Below are 26135 nucleotides of genomic sequence, written 5' to 3'. Positions count from 1 at the left end.
TCGGGTCGGGCCAGCCCATTCTGGCTTCACACCTTCACTAGTATAATACGGCCCATTATGCGCTCTTCTTCTTACTATTATTATTATTATTATGCATTTTTTATTTTCTAAAATCGAATCTGATCATAGTTATAAAGACTCAAATCAAACCCTAATTAACTCAGCTTAATTCAAAACAATTTTGTCTTTTAAAAATTTAAATTTTTTTAAATATTTTTTAAAAAATTCAAATTAAATATCACATCACTTTTCACTAGATACTAAATCATGAGTTAATTCTCTTCAATTTAATTATAATAATTCTCATGGCCTGAGTGGAAGGATCAAAAGATATTATTGATTTCTTTATATTATATTTTGGAATTCTTTAAAATGCAAACATGGGGCTTTATTTTTTTTGTTTTTTTTTGGTTAGGTTCATGGGGGGCTAGATACAAGAATTGGAGCCCCGAGTTATGCTAGCGCAATGGTAAGACACTTTTATCCAGATGTATGCTTCTTGTAATCCTTAATTGAAGACTAATTTCTTGTCTTTTCGAGCATAGAGGCCGACGTTGTACTGGTTTTAACTGTAGTTGTCTGCTAGCCTTGGAGTGGGATTGCAGTATGATAAGCATGAAAAAGCTCGGTACTTTTATCATGGGAAGAAGGGGTTTTCCTGTGACAAATCATGGTTTGTTGAGCTTTTTTATGTCAAGGGACGATGTGATGTTGACAAAGATTTTAAACAGTTTGGTTTTTGTTTGGATTCTCTCCAGAGCTTCTTAGAAACGCCGTTCCTGTATGGCAATTTTGTGACTTTGTTTATTTGCATTTGTTTATGATTTTAAACAGGTTGGTGTTTTGGTTGTGTAACTGGATATGCTTCTTGAAGTGGCTAGTCTAACTTTTACATGAACTGGTCATAATTTAACGTTCTTGTCCATGCTACTTTTGCAGTGACTGGTCCATCTTTCATTGTAGATTGCAGGGAGTGGTGGTTTCTGCTGGTAGCCTGCTTAGAATTCCAATAGGAGCACATAGCTGCAGGGGTGACCTCGACGAAATTAACAATTGCTCATCTTTGTACTGTGCAGGTGAATTGAGAACTGTGCTTCCTGTCCTTTTTCCCATGGTTTGAACATTGTTGTTCCGTGTTCTTCTACTTCACTGCCTGAATGGATACAGATACAAGGAAATTATATGCTGTTGAAGCAGAAAACAAGGAAGAGAGGAGATGAGTGCCTTGAAGAAAAGAAGGGCGCAATAAGAATAAGTTGGGTGAGTTTTGAGGGGACAAGCTAGCAATTCACATGGCACTTACCTCGGTGGTAGTTGGCCAATGTCGTCTGCCATAAAATTCACAGCTCACAGGTCACAAGCACGACAAGGGTGTCACGTACGTACGCAGAGTCTTTTTTTCTTTCTCCTTGCCCTGCACGAGATGGGTTCACAGTTTCCACACCTTGTTTGCCACGTCTGCTTCTGACATCGATTCATGTCACATTTCCCGACCAGACAATCCTTCATGCTGTAGGTTAGGTCGGGGATCATGACCAGGAGAAGAAGAAACCTGTTTGTCCATTTATTCGCAGAACCATGGCGCTCTCCGTTCCAGTGCATAGATTATACATGCATAAAGATAGTTTACATTATGTCTATATATATAAGAATCATAAATTATAGATTATTGAGACAGGGAGTGTCGTTTCTACCTCCATTCCCCTGATTCTGATTCTGCTTCTGTGAAAGCAAGAATTCCCTTATATTTGTTTTTATTCAATTTTTACCACAGCGCGGTGCTCGACGTGGCAGTATACAAGACTGAGATTCTTTAAACGAAATTGGAATCTCATTATTTTTGTGGGAAAATGACATTGGAATCTCTTTTGCAGTTGCTGCTTCGCCTTTATACTAAGGTGGGTGGGACAGTCCACAGCATATATGTTGCTACCTCGACAAGAAAGAAAGGAGATGGATGGTTCTTGGCAGTCAAAGGAAGCATTATACTTGACTCTCTTCTTTTTTTTTTTTCATGGCTCACTTGATTAATGTGCTTCATCGATATTGCTTAGCAGCATATTCATTCATTCAATCATTCAATCATTCAATCGAGTTTCAGTCACATTATCTCAGAACTTTGCTTGATCTCCTGCTCCCCACCCCGAGGTCATCAAATCAAACCCTGCTGCTTCTTCTCTCATCTCGTCCCTCTTTTTTCCCATTTGCATTTCTTGTTTTCTTGAATAAAAAAGGGAAAAAAACATGATCTGTAACTGTGAGATAAATCCTATGATGCTCAACCTGTATTTTATGGAGATAAACATTTAAAAAAAAAGAGAGAGAGATAAAATTATATTTTGCTTTGTGAAAAAATATAAGAATATTTTCACATACTTAAAAATTATTTTTAATCTCTTCATCTTTCTTCGTTTTATGTTTATTTTGTATGTTTATTTTGCTCTTTTATTGTAAATATTAAAAAATAACTTTATATTAGACTTTGATACGTTTTTTTAAGTTAAAGTTTTTTTAACTATAAAATGAGATCTCAATAACAATAATAATTTTATGTTATACTCAAGACCATCACTCTATCTATTTATTAAGAGGTACGGGAGGAAAGATAGAAAATAAGGGATTGAATGTGAATGTATTCATCATTTAACAAAAAGGATAAGAAACTATAAAGTGATTAGAGAGATCCCTCTGTTAAATCTTAATCCTCCGTGTTTGTATTTTTTATAATGTTTTTACTAATTTCATCATTTTTCATATCCATTTTTTCTGATAAACATACTCTTGAAATCAGAAAATGAAAAAAAAAAAAAAAAAAAAAGAGGTTTCGTTCTCATATATTCACCAACAATTTCTCGACCAATAATTAATGACTGTATCGGTGGCAAAGGCACGAAATGTCTCACCGTTCACGATGCAGCTTGTTTCCCCCGTCGACGACCTCATGTTCCAAACACGGGAGCCGTCCTTGGATTGCTAAAGGCCATGGATTGGAATTGGAGGACGCCGTATGTTCTGGTATTCCTTTTTCGACCATTACATGCTCCGAGTAGGATCGGCGCCGGGCTATCTCCCGTAATTGACGTGTAATTATAGAAAAAATGGATATCGCAAGAACGTGTCGGACAAGTTGAATGCCAAGGTTACTCGGCGCTCACCGGATTAAACAGGGTAGCACGACGGGAACAGAAAATCACTCAGTAGTGTCTTTACAAGAACAAGCTTGATTGACAAGGTGACAAAAAGGTAATTAATTTAATTAATTATTGTTTGGTGGGGAAGAGGGGGTCTACTCGCTTGTCTTTTGCAGAGCAATATCACAACGTGATTCTCCTCTCAACTTTGAAAGCAGCTTCCTTTTTTTCAGAAAAAGATAGGAAGCCGGCGATAACAGCTACAGATAAACATTGTTTTTTAAAATATTTTTTTATTTAAAAATATATTAAAATAATTTTTATTTTATTTTTTTAAATTATTTTTAATATTAATATATTAAAAAAACCTAAAAATAATAATAAAATACTTTTAAAACATAAAAACAAATAAACTCCAACTCTATTTATTAAAAATTATATCACTTATGATTGCTAGGAAAATTAAATTAGATTGAAAAATAATGATAAACTTTTATAATATTCATACCAATTGACTTATAAAAAAAATCATTAATTGGATTTACAAGGTTAATTAACTAATTTTAAATAAATATTATATTAGAATAGCATTTCTCGCTTAAATAAAATAGAGAATAGGATTAGAGAGAGAAACTTATTTTTTTAAAAAATAATGGTAGGTATAGACAAATTAATCTAGAAAAAACATTAATTAAGGTTGTGAAATGGAGTGGTTGCACCAAGTTCATCGGTTAACTTAGTCAACCACATTAATGATGAGTTAATGGTTTCTTAAATCAATCTTATTTAAGAGATGATATGTAATTGTTATAACTCAAAATGAAGCTATGTTTTTTTTTTTTGGGTGTTAAACCCTAGGTTAGGCCATGCCAAGGCCACTCCCCACTCCAAGTTGGGTTAGGGTACGTCCATGTCCAACTCCATTTTGGGTCCGGGCGCAATCATGCCCAACTTTACGTTGGGCCTGGGTATATCCACACCTCATTTTCTTCTAAGTTTCGGGCACAAACTGAGCCCAACATTTCTCCGATCGAGTATGGAATTGAAGGGTTACTCTACATTGAGCCTCTCATACCCTAAACCTGAATTAATAATCATGTGCTCATCATAATCCCATTAAATATAAACAAGCCATCTATATTTATATTAATTAGATATGATGATACAATAAATAAGATAATTATCTTACTTGTACAAAATTATTTTTTTACCCCTCTCACGTTGCAAGAGATAATGGAAAACCAAGTGATATAGAAGGAAAAAAGGGGAGGAAAGGGGATTTTTCTCCTTTTCTCACCTTCAAATCTTTTTCTTGAACCATTTCTATATATTGATATATTGATGAATGCTCTTTAACGTTTCAATGAATGTCTCCATTAATGTCACTCTTTATATAAATATTTTTGATATTAACTTGATGTTTGGAGGGTCCCTCATCCACATCCTCATGGAATTTTGTGCAAGTATCCTTTTTATTTAGAAAAGGATTTGCCCAAGAAAAAACCTGTGTGATCTGGAAGTGGAAATCATTGAATTCATCATAAATAATGTTAGGGAATTTCTAGAAATATATAATCAAAAAACATTTCTTGTGATTTTTATAACCTCATCATATATATTATTTTTATAAATTCAAATCTTAAATTTAATGTTCAAAATAATTTATTTATTTTTATAAATACACCATATCAATATAAAAATACGTATTTTTAGAATTATTCAAAGAAGAAATTGATATTAATTAATGTTTAAACTAACTTGAAGATATTAATTAACGATAAACTATAAAAATACAACTGAAAAGAAAAAGGAAATGTATTATATAGGAGAGAGGGAAAACAATATTTTCTATATTTAATGTGGCCTATTTTTATTCCTTACCTATAAAAACACTCAAACCCCCTCCTTTGATTAAAGAAGACAGCACTCTCTCCCTCCTCCTCTCTCTCTTACTCTCTTGAAAAGCAAAGAAAAAGGGACAAAACAGAGCTGCTCTCAACTCATCTCGCTCACATGGCTCGTCCTTTCAGCTCCCTGAAAGCCGTCGCGAACTCTTCGGCGACCACCACTGGGTCGCCTCCACAAGCATCAGCCACGGTGGACTCAGACTTCATGGTCATACTAGCAGCACTCCTCTGCGCTCTAATTTGCGTTCTTGGCCTCATCGCTGTAGCTCGCTGCGCTTGGCTCCGCCGCTTCTCATCCCGGAATCCTACACCACCAGTTCCCCCTCCTCCTCCTTCTGTCGCCAACAAAGGGTTAAAAAAGAAAGTCCTCCGCTCTCTCCCTAAACAAACCTTCTCTGAAGATTTCGCCGGGAAAATCCCCGATTGTGCAATTTGCTTGACGGAATTCTCAGCTGGAGATGAAATCCGTGTGTTGCCTCAGTGTGGACATGGGTTTCATGTGAGCTGTATTGACATATGGCTTGGGTCTCACTCTTCATGCCCTTCTTGCCGTCAGATTTTGGTGGTTGCCAGGTGTCAGAAGTGTGGTGGTTTGCCTTCAGGTTCGAGTTCTTCTAATGGTGGTGGTGGTGGTGGAGGAGATGAAACTGAGGCTAGCCTAAAGGAGCGTGAAGATGATGCTAATAGGTTCTTGCCCTAGCTTAATTAAAGCTTATTTGGATATTTCTTTATATATATATATATATATAAAGAAAAAATGTTTATAGCCAGTAATTGAATCCTTGTTGGTAATTGTGCTTGGGATTAGTCACTTCAGGATTTTAAATTAATTTTAGCTATATTAGGAATTTAGGGTTTAGAAAGGATCTAGGAAGATTGAAGATGGAATTAATTATATATAAGTAGGGTGTTTCTGTATTTTTATGGATTTAAGCTTGTGTAAATTGTAAACATTTTCCCACATAGCAATTAAGAAGGGTTTAATGCGAGCAAAAAAATAATAATTAGTGTTTTAATTATAATAATTGTTTGTGCCATCCTTTCTCAATATTTCTTTATTGGTTATGGGATTTATTAACTTGTTTTTCACAGAAAAAAAAGAAAGAAAGTAATAACCGAGGGAATCTATTTTCTGTGCTCAGCAATTTCTTTTTCTTTTTCTTTTTCTTTTTCTGAATGGATGGGAATTAGGATGAGACTCATGAGAGTATCTTCTATTTTGCTCTTTGAATGGCTATGATACCCTTTCTGGTAGAGTAGAGTGTTGAAAATAGCACTGTTGTAAGACTTGACATTGTGGGTTGAATTGTGACTCTATTTCAAGTCGGGTCAACTTTTAATATAAATAGGGGAAATGATTTGGTTAAAAAATTAGGTTGATTTATGTGTTATTGATTTTTTTTTTGTATTTTTTTATAAAAAAAAAATAATATTTTTATGCTTTTATAAAATAAAATAAATAAATTAATCCAGATCATCCGAGACTTAGACTTGTCCTATATTAGGTTCAAAAACTCTAGAAAATAATATCATTGAGAAGACAAGTTATGAGGAGCGGTGATGACAAATATAATAACTAATTATTGTTTTGAAAAATAAAAGACAAAAACAATTATAATAAAAAAGATACAATTTATCTAATTTTTCTCTGTTGATGTAATAAAAATTCATTTTAAAATTATGTAAAGTATATTTATTCTTGTCTTTACAATGAATCACATTTCTGTCTTTTATATATTAAAACATCACAAATATCGAAAGGGGAGGATTCCTGGAGTCCAGAGGCACTTGTCAACATTAACCATTAAATATCCACAACTTTGATCGTCTAATGAGACACTTTACTTCAAATATTTTTTTAGAAAGTATGGTTATAATTGTTTTTTTAAAATTAAAATAATTTTTTTTATTTTTAAAAAATTATTTTTAAAATTAGTGTATAAAATAATTTAAAAAATATATAAAAATTTTTAAAATTTTTAAAAAAACACGGTCCAGCAGTTAAACAGCTATAGCTATATTAGGATTCATCACTAAGCTAATTCATCATCAAGAAAAGAAACTCATGTTAGAAGGTGAAAAATAAATTATTTTTAATCTCACAAAAGGGATACTTGAACTGGTTGTGGTCTTTTTGTTCATTTCTGGTCAATGCCTTGGGTCAAAAAAGGTATAAATTGTAATTTTTTGAATTAATATTTTATTAAAAAATTCAGTGAGATTAGTTAATCAAACATTTTCAAAATTATAATCTAAAACAAAATAGTTGCACTCTCCTCGCCAAATCTAAATCATGTTTCTTCGTCCGAGCTTCCAAAGCGCATCTCCATTCATTACAAAACTATGGTTGGAAACAAACATTAATGTCTTGGTAGAGATATCAATCCACAGGCCGCAATGGCGTCGGAAAGTGGCAACCGCCGACACGTATACACCAAGGAAAATAAATAAAGGAGGAGCCATTGTATTGGAAGATGAAGAAAGTTTTCAAGTGCTTATGGTTGGTAAAGCCATGAGTGGCAAGAAATGGGTTAGTTGAATATATCATAAACATCAACTGTATTTTGATTTTTTTTGTGGTGCCATATTGATCTCCATCAAGAGATCAATTGTTTCATTCCTACGAATTGCGTTTGTTTATATGTTATCTTTTATTTTATCTTTTTAAAATATTTAAATTAGTTCTTGTGTCTGTATTGATTTTTTATAATTAATTGTGTCCGGTAATATACTTAAAAAAAATCTTTAATTTGAATGTTGTTCCATTAAAATCAAAATTATTAAAAATTACTTTAAAATCCAATATAAAATCAATCCAAGGCAAGATCAAAATAATAGATCGAAAGGATTGATTCTCTAATTTTTGTTAAGAGAATCAAAATGATGTTGAGTCAATTTAATTTTCTTTTTTATTTTTTTTATTAAGATCAGCTCAGATTCCAGGTTGTTCTATTAAACTAATTTAAATTCTAAAATAATGAAAAAAAAACCTATTAATACCTCTCAAATAAAAAAAAAAAAACTATCGAATTACATTGTTAACTGATACCTAGCACCAACAATAAATCATTCATTATACACATCAACTTGTTGAGGAAGAAAATTAAGTATAATAAAGTAAAAAATTAGGCAACCGTGTTACTCGAGTATCATTACAGAGTCAAGAAACCCACTATATATATATATATATATATAAAAGCCATTAAAATAGTTGCTGAGATATGATTAAATATTTATAAATAAAATGATAAATTTTTACTTAAAAATATATTAAAATGATATATTTTTATAATTTGTTTTTTTATTAACACATCAAATACACCTAAAAAACATATTAATTTAATATTTTTTAAAACAAAAAATAAATTGAAAAAAAAATTTTTTTAAAACAAGTCGTAACGCAATAAGAACCCCTCATTATGGAATAGTAATGCAATCATCTTCTTTATTGCCTTGACCTAAAAAAAGGTGGTGCTAGTCGGCGTTAAGGTAATGGTATAATTTATTTATTTATTCATCAACAATGAATTCCTCTTCCCTCGGAGCCATTCAATAAAATAAGACTGCTCGCCATGGGTCCAGAAAAAGGGCCAGAATAACTCATTGTGCCTTCTTGTAACAAATCAATCTTCATCCTAAATATTTTCTAAGATCTAGTGCGGGAGGCAGGCATCTTTTTCAATGGAGTGTATGAGTTTGAATTTGCTTACTCTATATATTTATATCACGGCGGCTCAAGTGGCTTCAGGACTTGACCTATTTTGTCACCAAAAAGAAAAACATGGAGACCCCACTTCAGCCCCCACCTCAATTACCTACTCTTAGTTGAGTGAAAAAAACAAAATATTCTTTCAATTAAGTCCCAAATCTTAGCTCATTTCCCACCGGGTTCTTTTCTAAGATGTTTAATATTATTTCCATCTAATTTGTATTTTTACTACAAAATTATGATCTATGGGAAACATTTAATGAAAAACTTATTGAAACTGTCGAATCACCCAGTTTGGAAATGTCTTGAATGTTAATAATATTTAAAGGGAAACCTCAAATTAACCCCTGATAGATTACCCATTTGAGAGATTTATTCCACAACAAAAGATTACGGGGTACTGAAAACGATAATTAGTTAATAGTTTAGGGACCAAAATTGAGGCATCCCCAGGTTCAAAAGGAGGGTTCAAATACTATATGCTCTATTTTACACCATCTCAAGACTCAAAAAGTGAGTGGCTGGCACTGGCAGGGCTCGAGGCTGAGTTGAATCGTCCTCGGTCATGAGATACATGAAAAAAAATGTTAAAAGTTTTGTTTTTATTCAGCACATGCAAAAAAAAAATAAAAAAATTGATAATAGATTTTCTTATAACATTATTTTTTCATTATGTAAAATAAAATTACAACAAAAAAATGCAAAAAGAAATAGAGTAAAATAGTATTTGATATTATAATAAAATTTATTTTTTAAAATATTTATTTGTTTAAAAAATATTAAAATATTATTTTATTTTATTTTTCATATTAATATTAAAAATATTAATTTTAATTTTTTTTTTTTAAAAAACATAACCACAAGTACAAACAAAACCTCAATAAAATGGACTCCAATGATTTTACCGTGTCTTTTACTGTTTTATATATGATATTATGTGGGGGGTGACAAGGATTTTTCTCGGTAATTCGCAACAAGTGGAAGGCAGGAACCAAAAAAAATATCTCAAAAGAGAAAACCGAAAAATCTATCAAAAGAAGAAGGGGATTGAACCCGACGTGAATCGAACACGCAACCTTCTGATCTGGAGTCAGACGCGCTACCATTGCGCCACGGATCCACTTGTTAATCTTTTGCCTCCTAATAATAATAGTAGAATTCAATTTTATGAGAATGAGAAGAAACAGAAACAGGTTAGGGAGGGACTGAAACGTGAGGCTCTTGTGTTTGGATTTTGGACCAAGTGATGGCACTGGTGCATCATCAATCTAAGCTGATTTTGAAATGAAATTGTTTAGACTACTAAAAATAGTCTTTTGAAAATGAAAACGACAACAACATCATCACCGTCAGTTTGGACTCCTCAATCTCACTGTTTCTCCGTCCAGGTAATTAATTAATCATGTTTTTTATTCTTTAATCTTACTATCATCATTCCCTTTTCTTGTTGTTGTTGTTGTTTTTTTTTTTCCTTGTAATTTATTACGTATAGCGTACTATGATGTTCGATATTATTTTGTACTATGATATCTGATGTTATGTAGCCGCCGACATCTTTGTGGGCATCGAAACACCGGTTTTCTCCGAAGGTAGTGGAACTCAGGAGAGATTTTGTCTTGTCTTATTCACAACCCAGATGCAATCGAGTTTTATTAATTAATCCAAGTTTTCGCCTTAAAGCAATTAATAAAAATAATGATAATGCGGAGAATCCCAAAGACGAGGAGGAGGAAGAGCAGCAGCAATGTGTTCAAGATGTGGCAAAAACAGTGGCCAACAAGAAAGAGAGTGAGAGTAATACTACGCTCCTGGATTGGAAAAAAGACTCTTTTTCCAAATTTCAGGGAGTGATTACCACTCTCCCTCCTGTTGTTTTTGTGGTGAGTTTTCGAGTTCTTTTGAATCATCGTTGAATATGAATTCCTATAATTGGAAGCATGGGTGTGTGTTTTTGTAGTCTTGGAAATGCTTATGTTTCTGGGAAAAATGTTGAATTTTTAGGAACTGGATAGGCTTCTTGAATTGAACCACCAGGCATTGGATTTGAAACTGCAACAATGTCATCTTAACATGACATTTACGTTGTAGAAGTAAAAATGTGGAACCAAAGTTGTTGTTTGGATTGTTGACTAGGTTAGCATTTTTGGGTTGTTAACTACTTTGAGTCTCTGATCATGTGCAAGTTGTTAGAAGTTTTTCATTAAGTTATCGCAGTAAAATGGAAGCAAGAACGGGTACAATGTACATCTGAACTTGATCAATTCAAGAGATGGCAATGCCTGTTTGATATTGTGATTTTTTGAGGTTAGGCTGTTAGGCTTTCTTTGATGAAAAGATCATGTGATTCATAAGTAGTGTTTTGGGCATTTCGGTGTTCTAATTGTAGATTATTCTAGTCTTTTATTTATAGAGTTTTTTGGCTTGTCAGATGAGAAGAGCTTCTGGAAGCAATATTGTAATATGGCTATGTGTTGCTACTGCATTTTTGGTTGTTGCTCTGAGAGTATATGTGGTTAGGAAGTCAAGGCAAAGCCGTCCTGGCTCTGTAGCTGATCTTGTTAGACGTGGCCAGCTGAGATCTGATAGAAGAGGCATGTATGATTTCAATCCCCAATGCTTTCTGCTGCTATCTTAACTTTGCATCGTCTCAGTGGACATTGTAGAACAATTACTTTTCTGTGGTTTGAATGATTTGCCAAGAATTCCCACTTCTATTGCTGAAGAATGATTGCCATTGCATGATCTCTGTTTGTAGAAACTAATATTTCATACCAAGCTTTTGTTATCTCGTGCTGGTTGAGTGATAATAATGTGGTTTCATTGTGAAACCTCTTATTCACAGATCAAGTCCTCTCAAATACGAGGATCCGTTCAACAATCCATTGGTTAAAGTTAGCAAGAGCAATTCAACCGTTGAGATGTGTGGAAAGGTTTATCGCTTAGCTCCAGTTACACTAACCAAAGATCAACAAGCCATCCATCAGAGAAGGAGGTCACGGGCATACCAGTGGAAAAGACCAACAATTTTCCTTAAAGAAGGGGATTCAATACCTCCAAATGTTGACCCTGACACGGTCAGATGGATTCCTGCAAATCATCCTTTTGCAACTACTGCCAGTGACATTGACGAAGACTTGGCTCAAAACAATGTTTATCAAAAGCATGGTGTTCCTTTCCGTATTCAAGCCGAGCATGAGGCGCTACAAAGAAAGCTAGAGACGCTACAGAATGTAAGCACTTCTAAGATTTATGCATTTATGCCCTGAGGATTTACAACTAGAAAGGAGAGAATCACTCCCATGCAATGAGAATTGCATCACCCAAAGAGTAACTAATTTAGAGAACATGCTGCGAGGTCCATTCCTAATTAACTTCGTAGACCTGTCCACTTATCTCGTTTCTGTATGGTCCTGCATTAATCTATCGTAATGTTTCTATTGCCATTGATGGATGTATTTCCCTTCTATGCCCTTACTGCAGTTCCCTCGTTTATCATTTTACTTTCTGTTTGCAGGAGCAGAAACTCAATAAATTAGTCATTGACACCGGAAATGCTAAAGAATATGAGAGATCATTCAAGTTTAATCCAAATTCAAATGAGCTTGTCGAACGCAGCTCCATTAATAGTCAATCTGGTGATTCTAAGCCTTTGAAATGTGATCGGTCCCAGAATTCTCTTAATAGCAGTTCATCCTCAGAGGAAATGCAGAAGCCCTAAGCTACTCTATCAATATCGCTTGTCAAATATGATTATTCTGCAGCAAACTATGGTTTTTCGAGTCTTACAAAACAGATCTGAATATTTATTTGAAGTTGCCAGTTAAATCTTGATGTCAATTTACTTCGTCCGGTTTGTTGTAAAGAACTTTTGAGGTTGGGCTGTGAATAGAATGACGATCCCCCCATCTGCCTTTATTCTTTTCACATATTCCATCTTAGACGCTGACCTTTCACAGCCCGCACCAAATATATCTGGAAGTTGCACTCCAAACTAACAAGAAGACTGCTCTGTGTTATAACTAACATCTGTAATAGTTAGTCTTAGGATAATGTTATGACTCATTCAAAATTGATTTGTTCAAGCAAGAGCGGTGTCATAAAAACACTCAAACCTATACTAAACATACATATCATAAAACAAATATATATAAAATTCACATGGCATTTAGTAAACTTTAAAATATTCCTTAAAACCAATAAACCAAATTATAATTTAAAATACTTATTACATTTAATAAAATCTAATCCCTAAACTAAAACAGTGTAATAGTAGAGAACTCTAAAACATTAAAACAAATCAATAACTCCACAGGGGCCTATGTTGCTTGTCTTGGCAAAAATCATGTATCATGGAGTTCTAAAAAACAACGGACTGTGTTTAAATCATCCACAGAGATAGAATATCGCTATGTTGTTAATATTGCTGCTGAACTAAACTGGCTTTGTTCTCTTTTAACAGATCCTGGTATTAAGATTCCCTACTGTCCAGTTATTTATTGTGATAATGTTGGGCCTATCCAACTTTGTTCCAACCTGGTCTTTTATTCAATAATGAAACATGTTGCTATTAATTTTCATTTTATTCGTGGTCAAGTCTAAAGTGATGCTCTCTGTGTTGTCATGTTTCCTCTTAAGATTAACTTGCTAATGCTCTAACTAAGCCTCTTCCTAGACAACGGTTTCTTGATCTCAAATCCAAGATTGGAGTTCTTACCCGCACTCCTTCTTAAGGGGGCATAACAGAAGAATACTGTGTGTTATTACTAACGTCTGTTATTGTTAGTCCTAGGATAACGTTATGAATCATTCAAAATTGATTTGTTTAAATCTTTCTTAGTTGTATATATCAGTTGCAATCTCTAGAATCTGCATCAAACCTTCTGGCTGGACTTCCTGTATTTATACGTTGATGAATCAACGGAAAAGCAAAGTGGAAAAATCATTCATCAATAATCTATCACAGACATAGGGCATTAGCTGCAATGGATGTTTACGTTTATTGCTGAGGTACACTGAAGCCTGGTCAGGTTATGGGGATGGTCAATGTAAATGTTGCGGTTTTGGTCATCAATCTGAAAATCTCATGGATATATTTAATTGCTTCACTATCCATGCATTGCCCAGCCGAGAACCATAATTTAAGCCCCACAAACGAACGTAAACGAACTGAATCCTATAAAAATAATTGTCTCCCGATTCCCTCCTTGCTAGCAAGATGCTGCGTCCAGTGTTAAGAAACTAAATTCATTTCCTTCCATTAAGCTAAACACTATGGATTGAATCACAAAAATTATAATCATCTGAATCAACCTTCTCCCATCCTATGATGTAAAACCTTGGAAAAATGATAATTTAATTGTTATAATTGAAATACATCCACTCTCAGTTTAATTACAATGTGCAAAACTCTCCTAAAAGATGTTGGGTCGCACATTCAGCAGCTAAAACTGCAAAGATAATCAGCAATCGCTTTAAGTTTTCCAGAATCATTAATTCTTGGCAGCAGCAGCTTGTCTTGCGCCCACAGCAAAGAACTCAGTAATGACTTCAAGAGGCATTCCTTTGGTCTCTGGGACCTTCAAGAAAACAAAGATCCAAGAGATGACGCACACAGCGGCGTAAATGCCAAAGATACCAACTAGGCCGATGGAAGTTAGCATCTCAGGCAGTGTGTAGGTGACAATGATGTCTCCAATCCAGTAAACCATGGCACAAATGGCAATGCAGAGGCCTCGGACTCTTGTCGGGAAGATCTCCGAGCAGAGGATATTAGGAATTGGTCCATAAGCCGACACAAAACAGCAGATGAAGATGATAACACAGGCAGTTAAGATTGCAGCACTGACCATTGCGCTCACAGTCACTAGTTCAAAAATAATTAAGATGACGAGGGAAAGTATCAGCACAGGAATTGTGGTAAGTAGGAGCGTCCTGGAACAGAGAGATGAGGAGATTAATAAGTACACAAGACATAAATAGATGTAAAGACTGACAGAAAAAACAGCATGTGCTCAGACCCTCCCCTATATATATAGCAAGAGAGTGAGTGAGTGAAAGATGGAGGGAGGGAGTTCTTCTCATGAAAAATCAAACTGGATGTTCTCATTTGCTAATAATTTGAAAAGGCCCCCTGTTCTAAAAAAAACATTGCAGCTCCCACTTCAATTTTGAGTTGATCTCTTGATCAGTAAGGGGCACAAGGATGCATTGAGAAGGTGATGGCGCTCATCTAACTTGATCACATTCGAATAAAAGGGATAACAAACAAGTTTCTTTATTAGGCAACTGGGCAGTAGAAGGAAGAGTTTCCTTGTTGGTTTGTTCCTAGTGCAATCAAAGAACTAAAACTAAAAGGAAGTAATGCAGAAAGGAAGTCACCTTCTCCCTGAGATATCCATAAGCTTCATCGCTATAACCTATACACATGGAAGCATAAGGAGGTTTTGTAAATGCACTTATAAGGAATGATGCAGAGTTTGTGCTGAGGCCCAAGTCTGCAAGAAGAACCGAAACACCTGCGTCTTCAAGAATTTGAGGCGTGTAGTAAAGAACTCCATTTATACCAGCAAACTGCATGCGAATGTTTCTTAAAAAACAGCTATTAACAACATAAATCACAATATGATTTTGGTCAAAATGAGAGTAGTAGGAAAACTATTCATGTGGATTAGAATGAATTGAGAGCTTAAATTTAACTTTTATATATATATATATAGAGAGAGAGAGTGGGGGGGGGGGGAAGCAAATTAGCAAAAGATATCAAATGAAGTCATAGACTACCTGCTGAAGCAATTGAATTCCCATCCCAACAAACAAAGCATGCTTAACTCCGGGTTCAAGCAGAGCGGCCCATATTGGAGCTTTTGTAGCTGTTTGAGATGGGTGAACCATTGCGGGTCCAACTGGATGCTGATCCATAAGCTCCTTTGAATAAAGAGCTGGCTGGCTTACCAGAGCAGCAGCCTGGATATACTCACCTTCAACAGGAACATCACCACCAGGAAGTGAAACAATAGACCCGCGTCGGGATCCAGGAACCCCCTCTTGGTGCAAATAAATCCTTTTAAACCCCCCTTCCTTCTTTCCATCCTCGCCTTCTCTCTCGGACCATTTCCATGCCAACTGCCAACCCCCACCAATGCCAGTACCGTCAACTGCCTCCCCAGCTCCTTGCAATAGACTGCTATGCCGTCTCATGCTCAGAGCACTGCCATGGGAAGTTGGGTGGGCCATATCCTTTTCCATGCTTGTCGTCTGGCGTGATATTAGTGGACTGTGCAAATTGTCATCAGAATCCTCACCACCAGCCTCTGATGCGTAGCCCTCACCTTCTCTTTGTACACTCTCTTCATCCCACTGCTCAGTCCTAAAGTGAGGTTCTGCTGTACTAAACATGCTGCCAAAATTAGGGAAAAGCATGCTCCGCATGCTTCCTGTATCAGGGAGCTTTTCATGAACACTACCAAAAAGAGTCACAAGAGGGTCCATCAGAGGCACGCCTTGGTTCACCATGCTTCCTTGGCGCGATACAAGAGCAAGAGAACTCTGTCCAGTAACGGGTTTAGCAACCCAGGAAAGGCCTTCTTCAGGTCCATATAACTTGATTCTGTCTTTATCAACAGTGGGTTCTTGACCATCAGCATCTTCATCAGCAGGCCCTATTATGTACTCTTCTATGGATGTTTCACCCCCAATACCAAGACCTTCAGCCAGTAAAGCCATCTCGCCTGTGCATCATAGAAGCTTTAGCAACAGCCACATAAGCAAGTTTAATAAGCTACTTATGCAAAAGGAGAAGCCTGCATTTCCTACCATTGGAAATTCACCAAAAAAAATCCGAATACTATTAAAAACATCTACACATTATGCTCACGTTTATGAACACTGAAGCTGGAAAGAAATGAACTCACACCAGTGAAAAAGTTTTACTCCCTCCTATCAAGTTAAGCTCCTCATCAATTTAAAGTATAATCCGCAGATAAAGCTATACACCTCACCTTGATCTCCAATTAATTGGTCAGGCTTTAAGGATACCGAACGAAGAATGTAAAGTGTTTGGAACTCTACCATTAAAATAAAAAAGATGGCCTGCCACAATATGGCTTTCACAATTCCAAATAGATCATTGCTGGGAAAAACAGGGCCCCCTCAAAACCACTTCAAAGTGCACTTACTGGGGAAAGATTAGCATGCATCAAAAGCTTCTAGATTTATCATGTATAACAAATAAGTCAAGTTGATCTATGAAAACATAGATGTTGAAGTTAGCTGCATGTGTAAAGTTGGGTGCTTAAAAAATCTGTTCCCAGTGAATTACACATGCTGTCATCAGCCATGGAAATACTTCGACACGCATTCAAACTAATGATGCAAACAAACTACCATTTGATTCAGTGAGATTCGGCATCTTGTCTAAAACAAGAAAGACCAGGCTATAGTCTCAACCCATGATCTAAATTTCTATACCTTCTTTCAGAAGGAAAAAAGAGAGAGAAAGAACAACAGTGAAAGAATAATGAGTAAACCTGAAACATCTTCCCTGCCACGCAATCTCTGGAGAACCTGCTTTGCCTCAAGCATCTTTCCTTTACTCACAAGCCATCGAGGAGATTCAGGCAAGTAAAACACTGTGAGTACAAAATATAGTAAAGAAGGAATGGAAAGAATTCCAAGCATCATCCTCCAACTAGGTGAAGTTGTCAATGACATCCCAAAAATCATACAGTACGACAGAAACATGCCACCTGAACCAGCAAACTGAGGTAGAGTATTTAACATTCCTCTTATATCTGATGGGGCGGTCTCAGAAATATAGAGTGGAATAAGAGTAACTGCTAAACCAACGCCAAATCCATCCAACAGTCTACCTATGCACAAGACATAAACATTGGGTGACCAAAACATTACCAAACCACTGACAAAGTAGAGAATTGATGAGCTTATTAGCATTGGACGCCGACCAATCCAATCTGATATGGGTCCTGAGCATGTTGTGATAGCAGCGGCTCCAATAAGTGACATGGCCACAACAAGACCTTCCACACTCGATTGCAACTTGAGGTCTTTCTTGACGTAAATGACAGCGCCTGAAAACATAGAAACAATATTTCAGAACTGCATTCAGTCCCTAGTTCAACACCAAAAGTGAGAGAAAAGAAAATATCAGAAACGACCGACACGTATGAGAAAATGTTCCAAATGGAAGCCTAGAAAAATAACATCCACCATGGACAACAAATCTCAATATTTTCAATCTTTAGAATTTTAAGTTTTTAATTTTAATTATTAACATCAAACATTTCTCGGTCCAAATCAAAGATTAGATAGATGATAAAGTAATAGAGAAGTACCAGCAATGGTAGCATTATCCCATCCTTGCAAGAAGTTACCAACGCAAGCAGCAATAGCCACTAGAGATGCTCCCTTCATGTTTTAACCAATGAATCAGGCCCTCAATATCCAACTCACCTGTAAAAAGATAAACACCCAGATAAAGCAATCAAACAACAAGAACCACAGATCCAATACAGTATCTAATCAGTGAATCCCCTGAATTCAAAAAAAATAAGCAATGAAAAATCCACTCAGTCAAGAGAGAAATACAAGACTGTCCAAAATCATCAGCAAATAAAAGAAACCAGAAAGAGGAGATCTTTATAGATTGCTCACCCCTTGGCAGCCAAAAACGTTAAACTCAACAAAAAAACAAGGCACAGGGGCTGGCTTCAGAGACTTGGAGAAATAGAAAAGTAACTTTTAAAAAGTAAAGCCGGATAACAGTGAATGGTGTTGGATTGTAGTAGTAAAAAGGAAGATAAAATATCAAGCAAAGTGTGTGAAATGAACTGAACTGAACTGAAGTACAGGCTGTTTTTCTACGTGGATAAGAATCTTGTTAAGTGTTAGATACACCAAATGACAAGCCAAAAAGAAGAGGGGTTCAGAATTAGAGGAAAAGCCATGCCCTTATACACTCCTAATTTGCCACAACAAAGAACTCTGCTTTCAGGATTAGCTGATACTGAAATCATACCTTTTTAACCCAGCAATCCTTGAACAGTTACACTACACTCACTCACCTACTTCACTGAGTTAAAAACTTGACAAATCTCTTTCTCGGTAACCCAGATACCAACTTCACCACAAAACAACTCTGATAGTTTCAAACTGGGATAGATTTGAGGAGAAAAGGTATGTGCTTAGAATTCAATAACTTGTGTGACCTTGGCAAGTTTTAGGGAGCTGAGTACAAGCTAAAGAAGGGTCAGCCTGTAATCTCCCATACCGTGTCTATATACATTCATATGGACCAATCAAGCGATATTGTCTTCTTCTCCTTTCCCTTTCGTTTTTCATTAGAGTTGTATTTCTAATAATTGATGTGGTCAAGGTCTGAACTGTACTTTACCCTGTCGGAACTGGACTTCTCTACCCTCTAACAATTGAATAATTTTTTTTTTTTTAAAATGTATAGAATTTGTAAAGGAATTCCAATTTCCACTTTTTGGCAAGACAAAGTGAGGACTCGTAGGTAAGAATATCCCTTTGTGGCAAATTTTCTACAATTGCTTTTAGGAATTCTTTTTCTAAACTCCGGAGATTAAATAAAATTTAAAATTTGTTTATTTTTAATGTATTAATATAAAAAAAAATTTTAAAAAATAAAAAATATTATTTTAATAAATATTTAAATAAAAACTATTTAAAAAAAACTATTATTTAGTCCCGAAAGCTAGCTTAAACAATGCATGATTTTGCATTCAATGTATTAAAAGCAGTAGAAAAGGTAGTAGATTCAACTGAACTGGGATTAGTCATGGAGTAATAAAATATTATTTTATTTTCTTTTACACATGGAGCAATAAAATTATATATTTTGTTATAAAGTTATAGATAAAATCTCTTCTCAAATTAAATATTTATAAAGTGTGATATCTAATAAAATAAATAATTGGAGATTAGAATACAAACATACAAGGATCGATAGGGATAAGAATGAATTATTAACTTGCAGATAAAAAAATTAAAAACATCAATTTTTTGAAAGGCTGCGCACCTCCCAGTTGCACAGCCTTTTAAGGGTTTTTTTCATTGCGCAAATGGATTGTGCTATTTTTCTAAATAAATTTAGGATTGTGTTATTTAAAAAGGGAAAAAAACCACTAAAATTTTGTATTACGAAGAGAAAAAAACAGGAGTAGTGAACGGAGATAACTGGCCTGGCTACGGAAAGGCCACGGCAGTACATTATCGGAGGACATAATTGAAACGAGGAAAGAGTAGGAAAACTACCAGTCAAGATGAGGAAGAGGGTCAAGGATTAGATACAGCAGCTCCTAGCAGGAGACTGTTAGCTAAAATCAATGCAGGTGGAAGCCACATGGGGAAGACTAGAGCTTGCCTCTTTTGAACCTGTAAAACCATGCCAAGCTAGCTACCAATCTTGTACGTAATTCCTGTTAGCATTTGGCCACTTTTACTATTCCTACGTGGACTACCGGGCAAGAGTTGTCAACGCCACTAATCACCGTGTGCCACTCCCATGTTTGCCCTACGATTCCATGGACCATCGTTTGCCGACGGGGCTGTGGTTTGACCACTCCAGGCGTCAGAAAAAATTATCTGTCCTTTCCCTTTTCCTCTTCCCTTCTATTATTAACACAAAAGACAGGTAGAAGATTTGGACGAGTCGCTCACAGCAACTGTCCTCGCTCGTAGGAAGCAGCAGGTTCATGTTTTAATGTTCACTCACATGTTTGCTTCTGAACTGTGTTCCAGCCAGCGTTTTCTTCAAGAATCTCATGTCCCCACCCAGACAAGATTTACACAGCGCTTGCTTGCTTAAGATAAGGGGTACTTGGATAATGATGGGAGGAGACATTTGTTTAATAAAAAATCCCAAGAACAAACTGCATTTGAAAATTATCTTCAAAAAATAAAGATTTCTCAGAAATATTTTTTAAATATTTTAAGAAGTCCGATCTATAATCCTGCTCAACTCCTCGTTCACCTTCAAACTACTCATACTCGCATACTATAAAGAACTATCTTAACCTAAAAACTTAACCTATTGGGTAAGGTTCCTAGGATATGATTTATATTATTCTCTAACACACCCCCTCAAGTGAAAGTCTTTTGGCTTGAAACTTGTACATAACCACATTACCTTGTACTTGATTTTTATCAAATAAATAAGGGTTGGTGAATTCGAATTATGACCACTTGATCATAAGCTCTGATACCATGTCAAAGAACCATCTCAACCTAAAGATTAAACTATTAAGTAAAATTCTAGAATATGATTTATATTATTCTCTAAACACATACTTAGTTTTTGAAACTTGTTCCGGACCGTATCTGGCCAAATCTGAACGTTTAATCAAGAGGGCAAAAGGAATTGGTCTTACAGATATTCAAGGCGAGGGCATGTCCGAGACCAACATGCAGATGGTCTCTCGATTTTTTGTATTTTTTTTCATAATTACAAATTGATCAAAGAGACTTGGAGACATGTTGGAGAAGAGGGACATGGATACTATTGACATGTCGAATTTTTTATTCATTTTTTATCGAACTCATTGTCGATCCTTAATGTGTGATCATTGGTTTATGTGTTTTGGTCTAGATAATAAATTATAGTATAGATTTTGTTTTAAGTCAAGGTGAAACTGACTATACTCTACGCGTCGTCATCCAAGAGGAAAATAAATATTACTTAACAGGTGCAGATGCAAGGGAGCAACGTGCCGGCATACATGTTTAATGATTTCTTGAAGTTCATCGAATTTAGTGGCCTACAAGCCTCAAAAATTACAAAAAGGAGCCCTAAGCCCAATTAGACGAGGGTTCTAGACTATGATCCAGTTCAAATGGGAGATTATGTAGACATCCTAGAACATCAGTCTCAATTCTCTTTAATTTCTTGCCATTGCCCAGCTCGAGGAGAATGAGAATGCAAGTGATATGCAGTAATGGAACAAGGTATATTAATGATTATCAATGCTTTTTTCTTCAAATATTGGATTTAGTTGGGTGTAGCCTAGTTTATAAAACCTGGTCGATGAATCTACCCGATGACTCGTTATTCTTAATCTAACCTGACTGTATAAAAAAAAACTGTTTTTAATAAAACAATGCGAGGTTTTTCTTAGTAAAAACTTAAATTAATCTAGTTCAATTCTCATCAAATGAATGGGAGGAGACCAGCACCAAGAGAATGCACCGAAAGGTACTTGATTACAACTGCAACAGATCAGATCAAATCTTATGTATGAAAATCCTAATCAATCTACTAATTAACAAAAAGTGACCTGCTTATTTGGCATCCATTAGTGATTGTAAAATGAACCACGGGAACCAATCCATTCAAGACTTGGGCCTTTCTTTTCCTACTCTGTGAACTTCACATCAGGATTTCTCATAGGTTTGAGCCACATATCAGCCATGATTCTTGAGGAAATGCTCCATAAGAGATCTTGCCCTTTTGATAACACATGTTTTCCTTTTTTCCCTGCCTTTCCAAGTCCATATTCAACCAGCCAGTGCATTGCAGTTAACCTTTGCCTCTCCGAATCCCACACATTCCTCTTTCCTGACTTTGCCTTCATGCCCCCAATGTGCGAACTTGTTGCTTTAAATTTCTTTTCCTCATCGTAATTGTCCTCTTCGATGTCTGCTTGTGTCGCATGAACTAGTGCAACCACTGGTCCGCCAACTGCCTCGTATCGCCTTGTAGGATCCCGTAGCTGGACAACCACAGCTATGGTAATTGTTGCTGGCTTTCCTGGAGAAACTAAACTGTAGTTCTTTATCCAATCTTCTAGTGAAATGGCAGAATCCAGAGGGTAATTTTGATCCTTCCCACTGTCTGTGCTTGCATTTCCAGCGAGTGGAGAAACAACGAAGGGGGCTTCTTCCTCTGCCATTTCTGCCTGAATCTTCAAGGCTTCTATTGCCATTGCCTCAATCTTCTGCAGTGAGAATGCCAAGATTTCCTCGGCTGTCAAAGGGCTTTCATTTACATTCCAAATTCCTGTTGATATCCTCTCTTTCCTGCCTGTACTAGTCGCTGTCGCCATTGTTTTAACGGCAGCAATGGTACGAGCAGCACTTGAACTAGCGCCTTCTTTGTTTCTCCCTTGGATGATTGCAGAAGCTATGCCTTCAAACGCTATCTGTTCTGCAGTTTTCCCCAACAGTTCATCGAGGGGCATCAATGATAAGATTCGAGAACAAAGCTCTTCAAAACCAATGGATGCCATTCTCTGAAACAATTCAAACCCGTTTATGGATGTGTCTGGTTGAAGAACGAGTGGTTTTGACAACTGCATTGCTAGTTTTGGAGTATCTTTCCTCGAAACAACAGTATCTAGAGGATTCGTAGCTGCTAAGTAGCCTCCATCTCTTGTTTGAACCAGACAGCCTAATCCCTTCCCAAGGTCTGAGAGATATACCTTGGATTCAGCCTCTGAAGAGTCATCACCTCCATCGAGATGCAGAGGGGGAATTTCAGGTTGATTGAATTTGAAAGCATTAGTTTCTGCATCTTCGAGCTTCTGGAGAAATTCCTGCGTTACTGTTTCTTCATCTGAATCTAATTTTGGTGGTTCAGTTTCATCTCCTGTCTTAAAAGTTTTTTCTTCTCCCATCATGGATTCAAGAGCTTTTATCTGCTGAACGATTGAATGGAGCTCGGTTAGTCTTGTCAGGTGTACCTTATCGTGAACTACTTCCTTGACAACTTCGCTTGAATGTGACTTTTCTTTAACATTTTCTTCAGAATCTACATTCTCATTCTCTTCTTTGCCTTGAATCTCCAACCCTTTATCCACAACTACAAAGTCTGGAAGATCAAGATCCTCTATCTTTTGTTCTGGTTCTTCTGATTTCTGAATAGAGGGGGATGATGAAGGAGCTGGAGCTGGCTCATCAAGATTCAAGTCATCCATTCCATGAATATCCGCAACTGGATTTGCCTTCGAAGGAGTCCAAGCTTCTGATCGTCCTGTCACCCTTGGACTTGGGACACTGAAGGATGATTTAGACTGCTTACGTCCCAGTGAAAGTGAGAAATTTTTCGATTTACTAGACTTCGATCCTTCAGCTTGACTATAAATATCAATCCCTCCTTCTTTCTCCATAATCTGAAATCCCAATTTGAGAACAAGCTCTCCTCCTTTTGCCTTCCCAGATAGGTTGAAACTCGTGTCCCACTGCCGCACTCGAGTATCTTCTTGGCTCTTCTCCATGGATTCCTGAATAAGTCGACTTAAATCCACTATACTTCTCCCAAAATCAAGCTCTTCAGCATCTACTGCAAATACATAAATCATAAATGGACGGGGCTCAAATGTAAGCGGCTTCCCTTTGCCAGGAGTGCAGTACACATGACTCTTGATAAACAACGTCTCTTCAAAGTCAGCAGCGCCATGTGAAACTCTTGATGGCATTGTATGGACCGCACCATCTTTTGTCTCCTTCTTCCTAACACAAACCGAAAGCCGGAGTCCATTCATGGAAGCTGGAAGGCCTTGCACAGCAACTACTTCAACAGAGAACAAACAGCTTAATTTCTGCATCCCAATATGAGACAGGGCTCGGATTGGCTTCCAATTCCAAATCCCTTTTTTCTCTGTTGAAGTAGCTATGTCATCCAGCTTCTTTATTTCTGGTTGATTAATATTGGATGTTCTGCGCTCAGTTTCTTCATCAGGCTTTGGACTAGACCGCCAAGGCGACAACGACATCCGCCTGGACCGAGGCCTGCTGCTTGATTTTTCATCGATTTTTTCTGTGCCACTCTCATCTGATATTATAGAAGGAACTGAAGATCGAGGAAATGTGAGGGAACCAGTTCTGCGGTTGGTGGAAGTCTGGGCTTGATAAAGAGACTCGCTGAGTTCTTCCAGTTCTTCCAACAGTTGAGTATTTGATGTCCTTCTATCTGTTGCCATTAGTCGAAAAAAAAGAAAGAAAGAAAGCTGACAGAAGAAACTGGTGAAGCAGGTGGCTTTTGATGCTGAGATTACTTGCAGATAAACACAACTAGAAGAGGAAGAATATATAGAATTCACATGCTTGAAAGATTTTTGAGGTGGTGGACAAACAACATCCGTATGTGATAGTTATATGTGGCAATTGCTATACCTTCCAAAACCAAAAATTTCTGTGGCTGGTGTAGACGAGAAGAACGTTCGTGTTATGTCTTTTTTATTGTCCGAAAAGGACAAGATTTTTTACACCAACAAAAAACAAAAGAAGACAAGATTTTAAACGAGGCAATTTGAGCCCAAGGTATTTATTGTCTTTTGGTAGTTGCATGGTTAGATTTCCCTTTCCTTTCAAAGTTGCCCTGTTCATTGCAGTAAATTCCAGCATCTGTTCTATTAAGTTGTGTTTGGATAATATTGTTTCAGTATTAAAAACGACAAATACAAAAGGGATAAAAACTTATTTTACTAGAAAGACGAAGATAGATGCATAAAAAAAATCTATTTCTGCCATGGATGACAAGCAAAAGCTGGTTTACAGATGTTGGCTCACCGCCCTAGTAGTAAAGTAATGGTCACACGCGCGCACTGTTTTAGTTTTTTGCCTGCATCAGTTCTGTACCTACCAAATGTCATTAAACTGACATTAAAGCTTGTCTTGAAATATTTTAACTAGGATGATTCCACAACAACTGTCTATTATTTCAAGGGATTTTCCACCACGAAAAACATGATGACGTGGCTTGAATGCAGGAGAGACGCCGCCGCTGAGTATTAATGGTGAGACAAGCACTCTGAACAGGTCAAATGGCTCGATTAATACGGGGGTTTGGTTTCTGACTGAAATATTGCAAGCTGTTCGATACATAAGTAATGAGGTTTCAGACCATTGTAAGAAATCAGAGATGGAGAACAACAGCAAGCAAATGGAAAATAGGAAAGAGGGTGTTGAAGAGAAGAAAGGAAAACTTGATGGGTTGCCAATGGAGAGCAGTCCCTACTTGAAGTATACAGATTTGGAGGATTACAAGCGCATAGCCTATGGCACTGAAGGACACCAAGAAGTTAAGCCTAATCAAGGTGGAGGTGGCACCGATGCTCCCACACTTTCAGGGAATGACCTCTCCCCAGAAAAAATGGCAATAATTGATGCAGCCAATCGTCATGGCATTCCATAAATCAACGTTCTTGCTACAATATTATTATTGCCTTGAACAGCTCTTGCAACATCCCTTTCCATGTCTTCCGAAACAATTCATAAAGGTTTGCCAGTTCTCTGTGCACAAACCCTTGCAAGAATTTTTCACAGAGCTGACAGTTCTCAGCTTTCAGGACAAATTCTCCTTGGCATTGTAATTAATTACATGGTTTTTCTTTTCTTTTTCAAGTAATGTTTTAT

General features: G+C 36.4%; 5 protein-coding genes and 1 non-coding gene across 7 annotated transcripts; 3 read left to right on the top strand and 3 right to left on the bottom strand.

The window, feature by feature from the left end:
- Positions 1-5032: 5032 nt before the first annotated feature.
- LOC118042051 (RING-H2 finger protein ATL8) lies at positions 5033-6086 on the top strand. The gene has a single exon (XM_035049594.2). The coding sequence runs from the start codon at positions 5145-5147 to the stop codon at positions 5736-5738; it is 594 nt and encodes a 197-aa protein (XP_034905485.1). The 5' UTR covers positions 5033-5144; the 3' UTR covers positions 5739-6086.
- Positions 6087-9753: 3667 nt separating this feature from the next.
- On the top strand, positions 9754-12673 carry LOC118042050 (protein MULTIPLE CHLOROPLAST DIVISION SITE 1). 2 transcript variants are annotated; one of them, XM_035049593.2, is made up of 5 exons: positions 9754-10135; positions 10337-10627; positions 11176-11342; positions 11590-11977; positions 12262-12673. In XM_035049593.2, the coding sequence occupies exons 1-5, from the start codon at positions 10070-10072 to the stop codon at positions 12463-12465; spliced, it is 1116 nt and encodes a 371-aa protein (XP_034905484.1). In that variant the 5' UTR covers positions 9754-10069; the 3' UTR covers positions 12466-12673. The 2 variants fall into 2 exon arrangements, with proteins under 2 accessions (XP_034905484.1, XP_034905483.1); XM_035049592.2 differs by having other exon boundaries at positions 9759-10135; positions 10292-10627.
- On the bottom strand, positions 9796-9867 carry TRNAW-CCA (transfer RNA tryptophan (anticodon CCA)). Its single transcript has one exon. It is a non-coding gene; the product is annotated as a tRNA-Trp (tRNA).
- Positions 12674-14476: 1803 nt separating the features above from the next.
- Positions 14477-19109, bottom strand: LOC118042049 (monosaccharide-sensing protein 2). The gene is made up of 6 exons (XM_035049588.2): positions 18781-19109; positions 18098-18215; positions 17273-17833; positions 15528-16474; positions 15126-15317; positions 14477-14678 (listed from the first exon to the last, which is right to left on the bottom strand). Exons 2-6 carry the CDS (start codon positions 18174-18176, stop codon positions 14616-14618), a joined length of 1842 nt encoding a protein of 613 aa, XP_034905479.1. The 5' UTR covers positions 18177-18215; positions 18781-19109; the 3' UTR covers positions 14477-14615.
- Positions 19110-21957: 2848 nt separating this feature from the next.
- On the bottom strand, positions 21958-24881 carry LOC118042048 (protein PLASTID MOVEMENT IMPAIRED 1-like). The gene has a single exon (XM_035049586.2). The coding sequence runs from the start codon at positions 24698-24700 to the stop codon at positions 22136-22138; it is 2565 nt and encodes an 854-aa protein (XP_034905477.1). The 5' UTR covers positions 24701-24881; the 3' UTR covers positions 21958-22135.
- A 463-nt stretch (positions 24882-25344) lies between these two features.
- On the top strand, positions 25345-26135 carry LOC118042047 (uncharacterized). Its single transcript, XM_035049585.2, has one exon. It carries the CDS (start codon positions 25642-25644, stop codon positions 25912-25914), a length of 273 nt encoding a protein of 90 aa, XP_034905476.1. The 5' UTR covers positions 25345-25641; the 3' UTR covers positions 25915-26135.

Source organism: Populus alba, chromosome 2 (assembly GCF_005239225.2).
Source record: "Populus alba chromosome 2, ASM523922v2, whole genome shotgun sequence".
Lineage (NCBI taxonomy): Eukaryota > Viridiplantae > Streptophyta > Magnoliopsida > Malpighiales > Salicaceae > Populus > Populus alba.
This window is presented reverse-complemented; position numbering and strand designations above follow the sequence as displayed.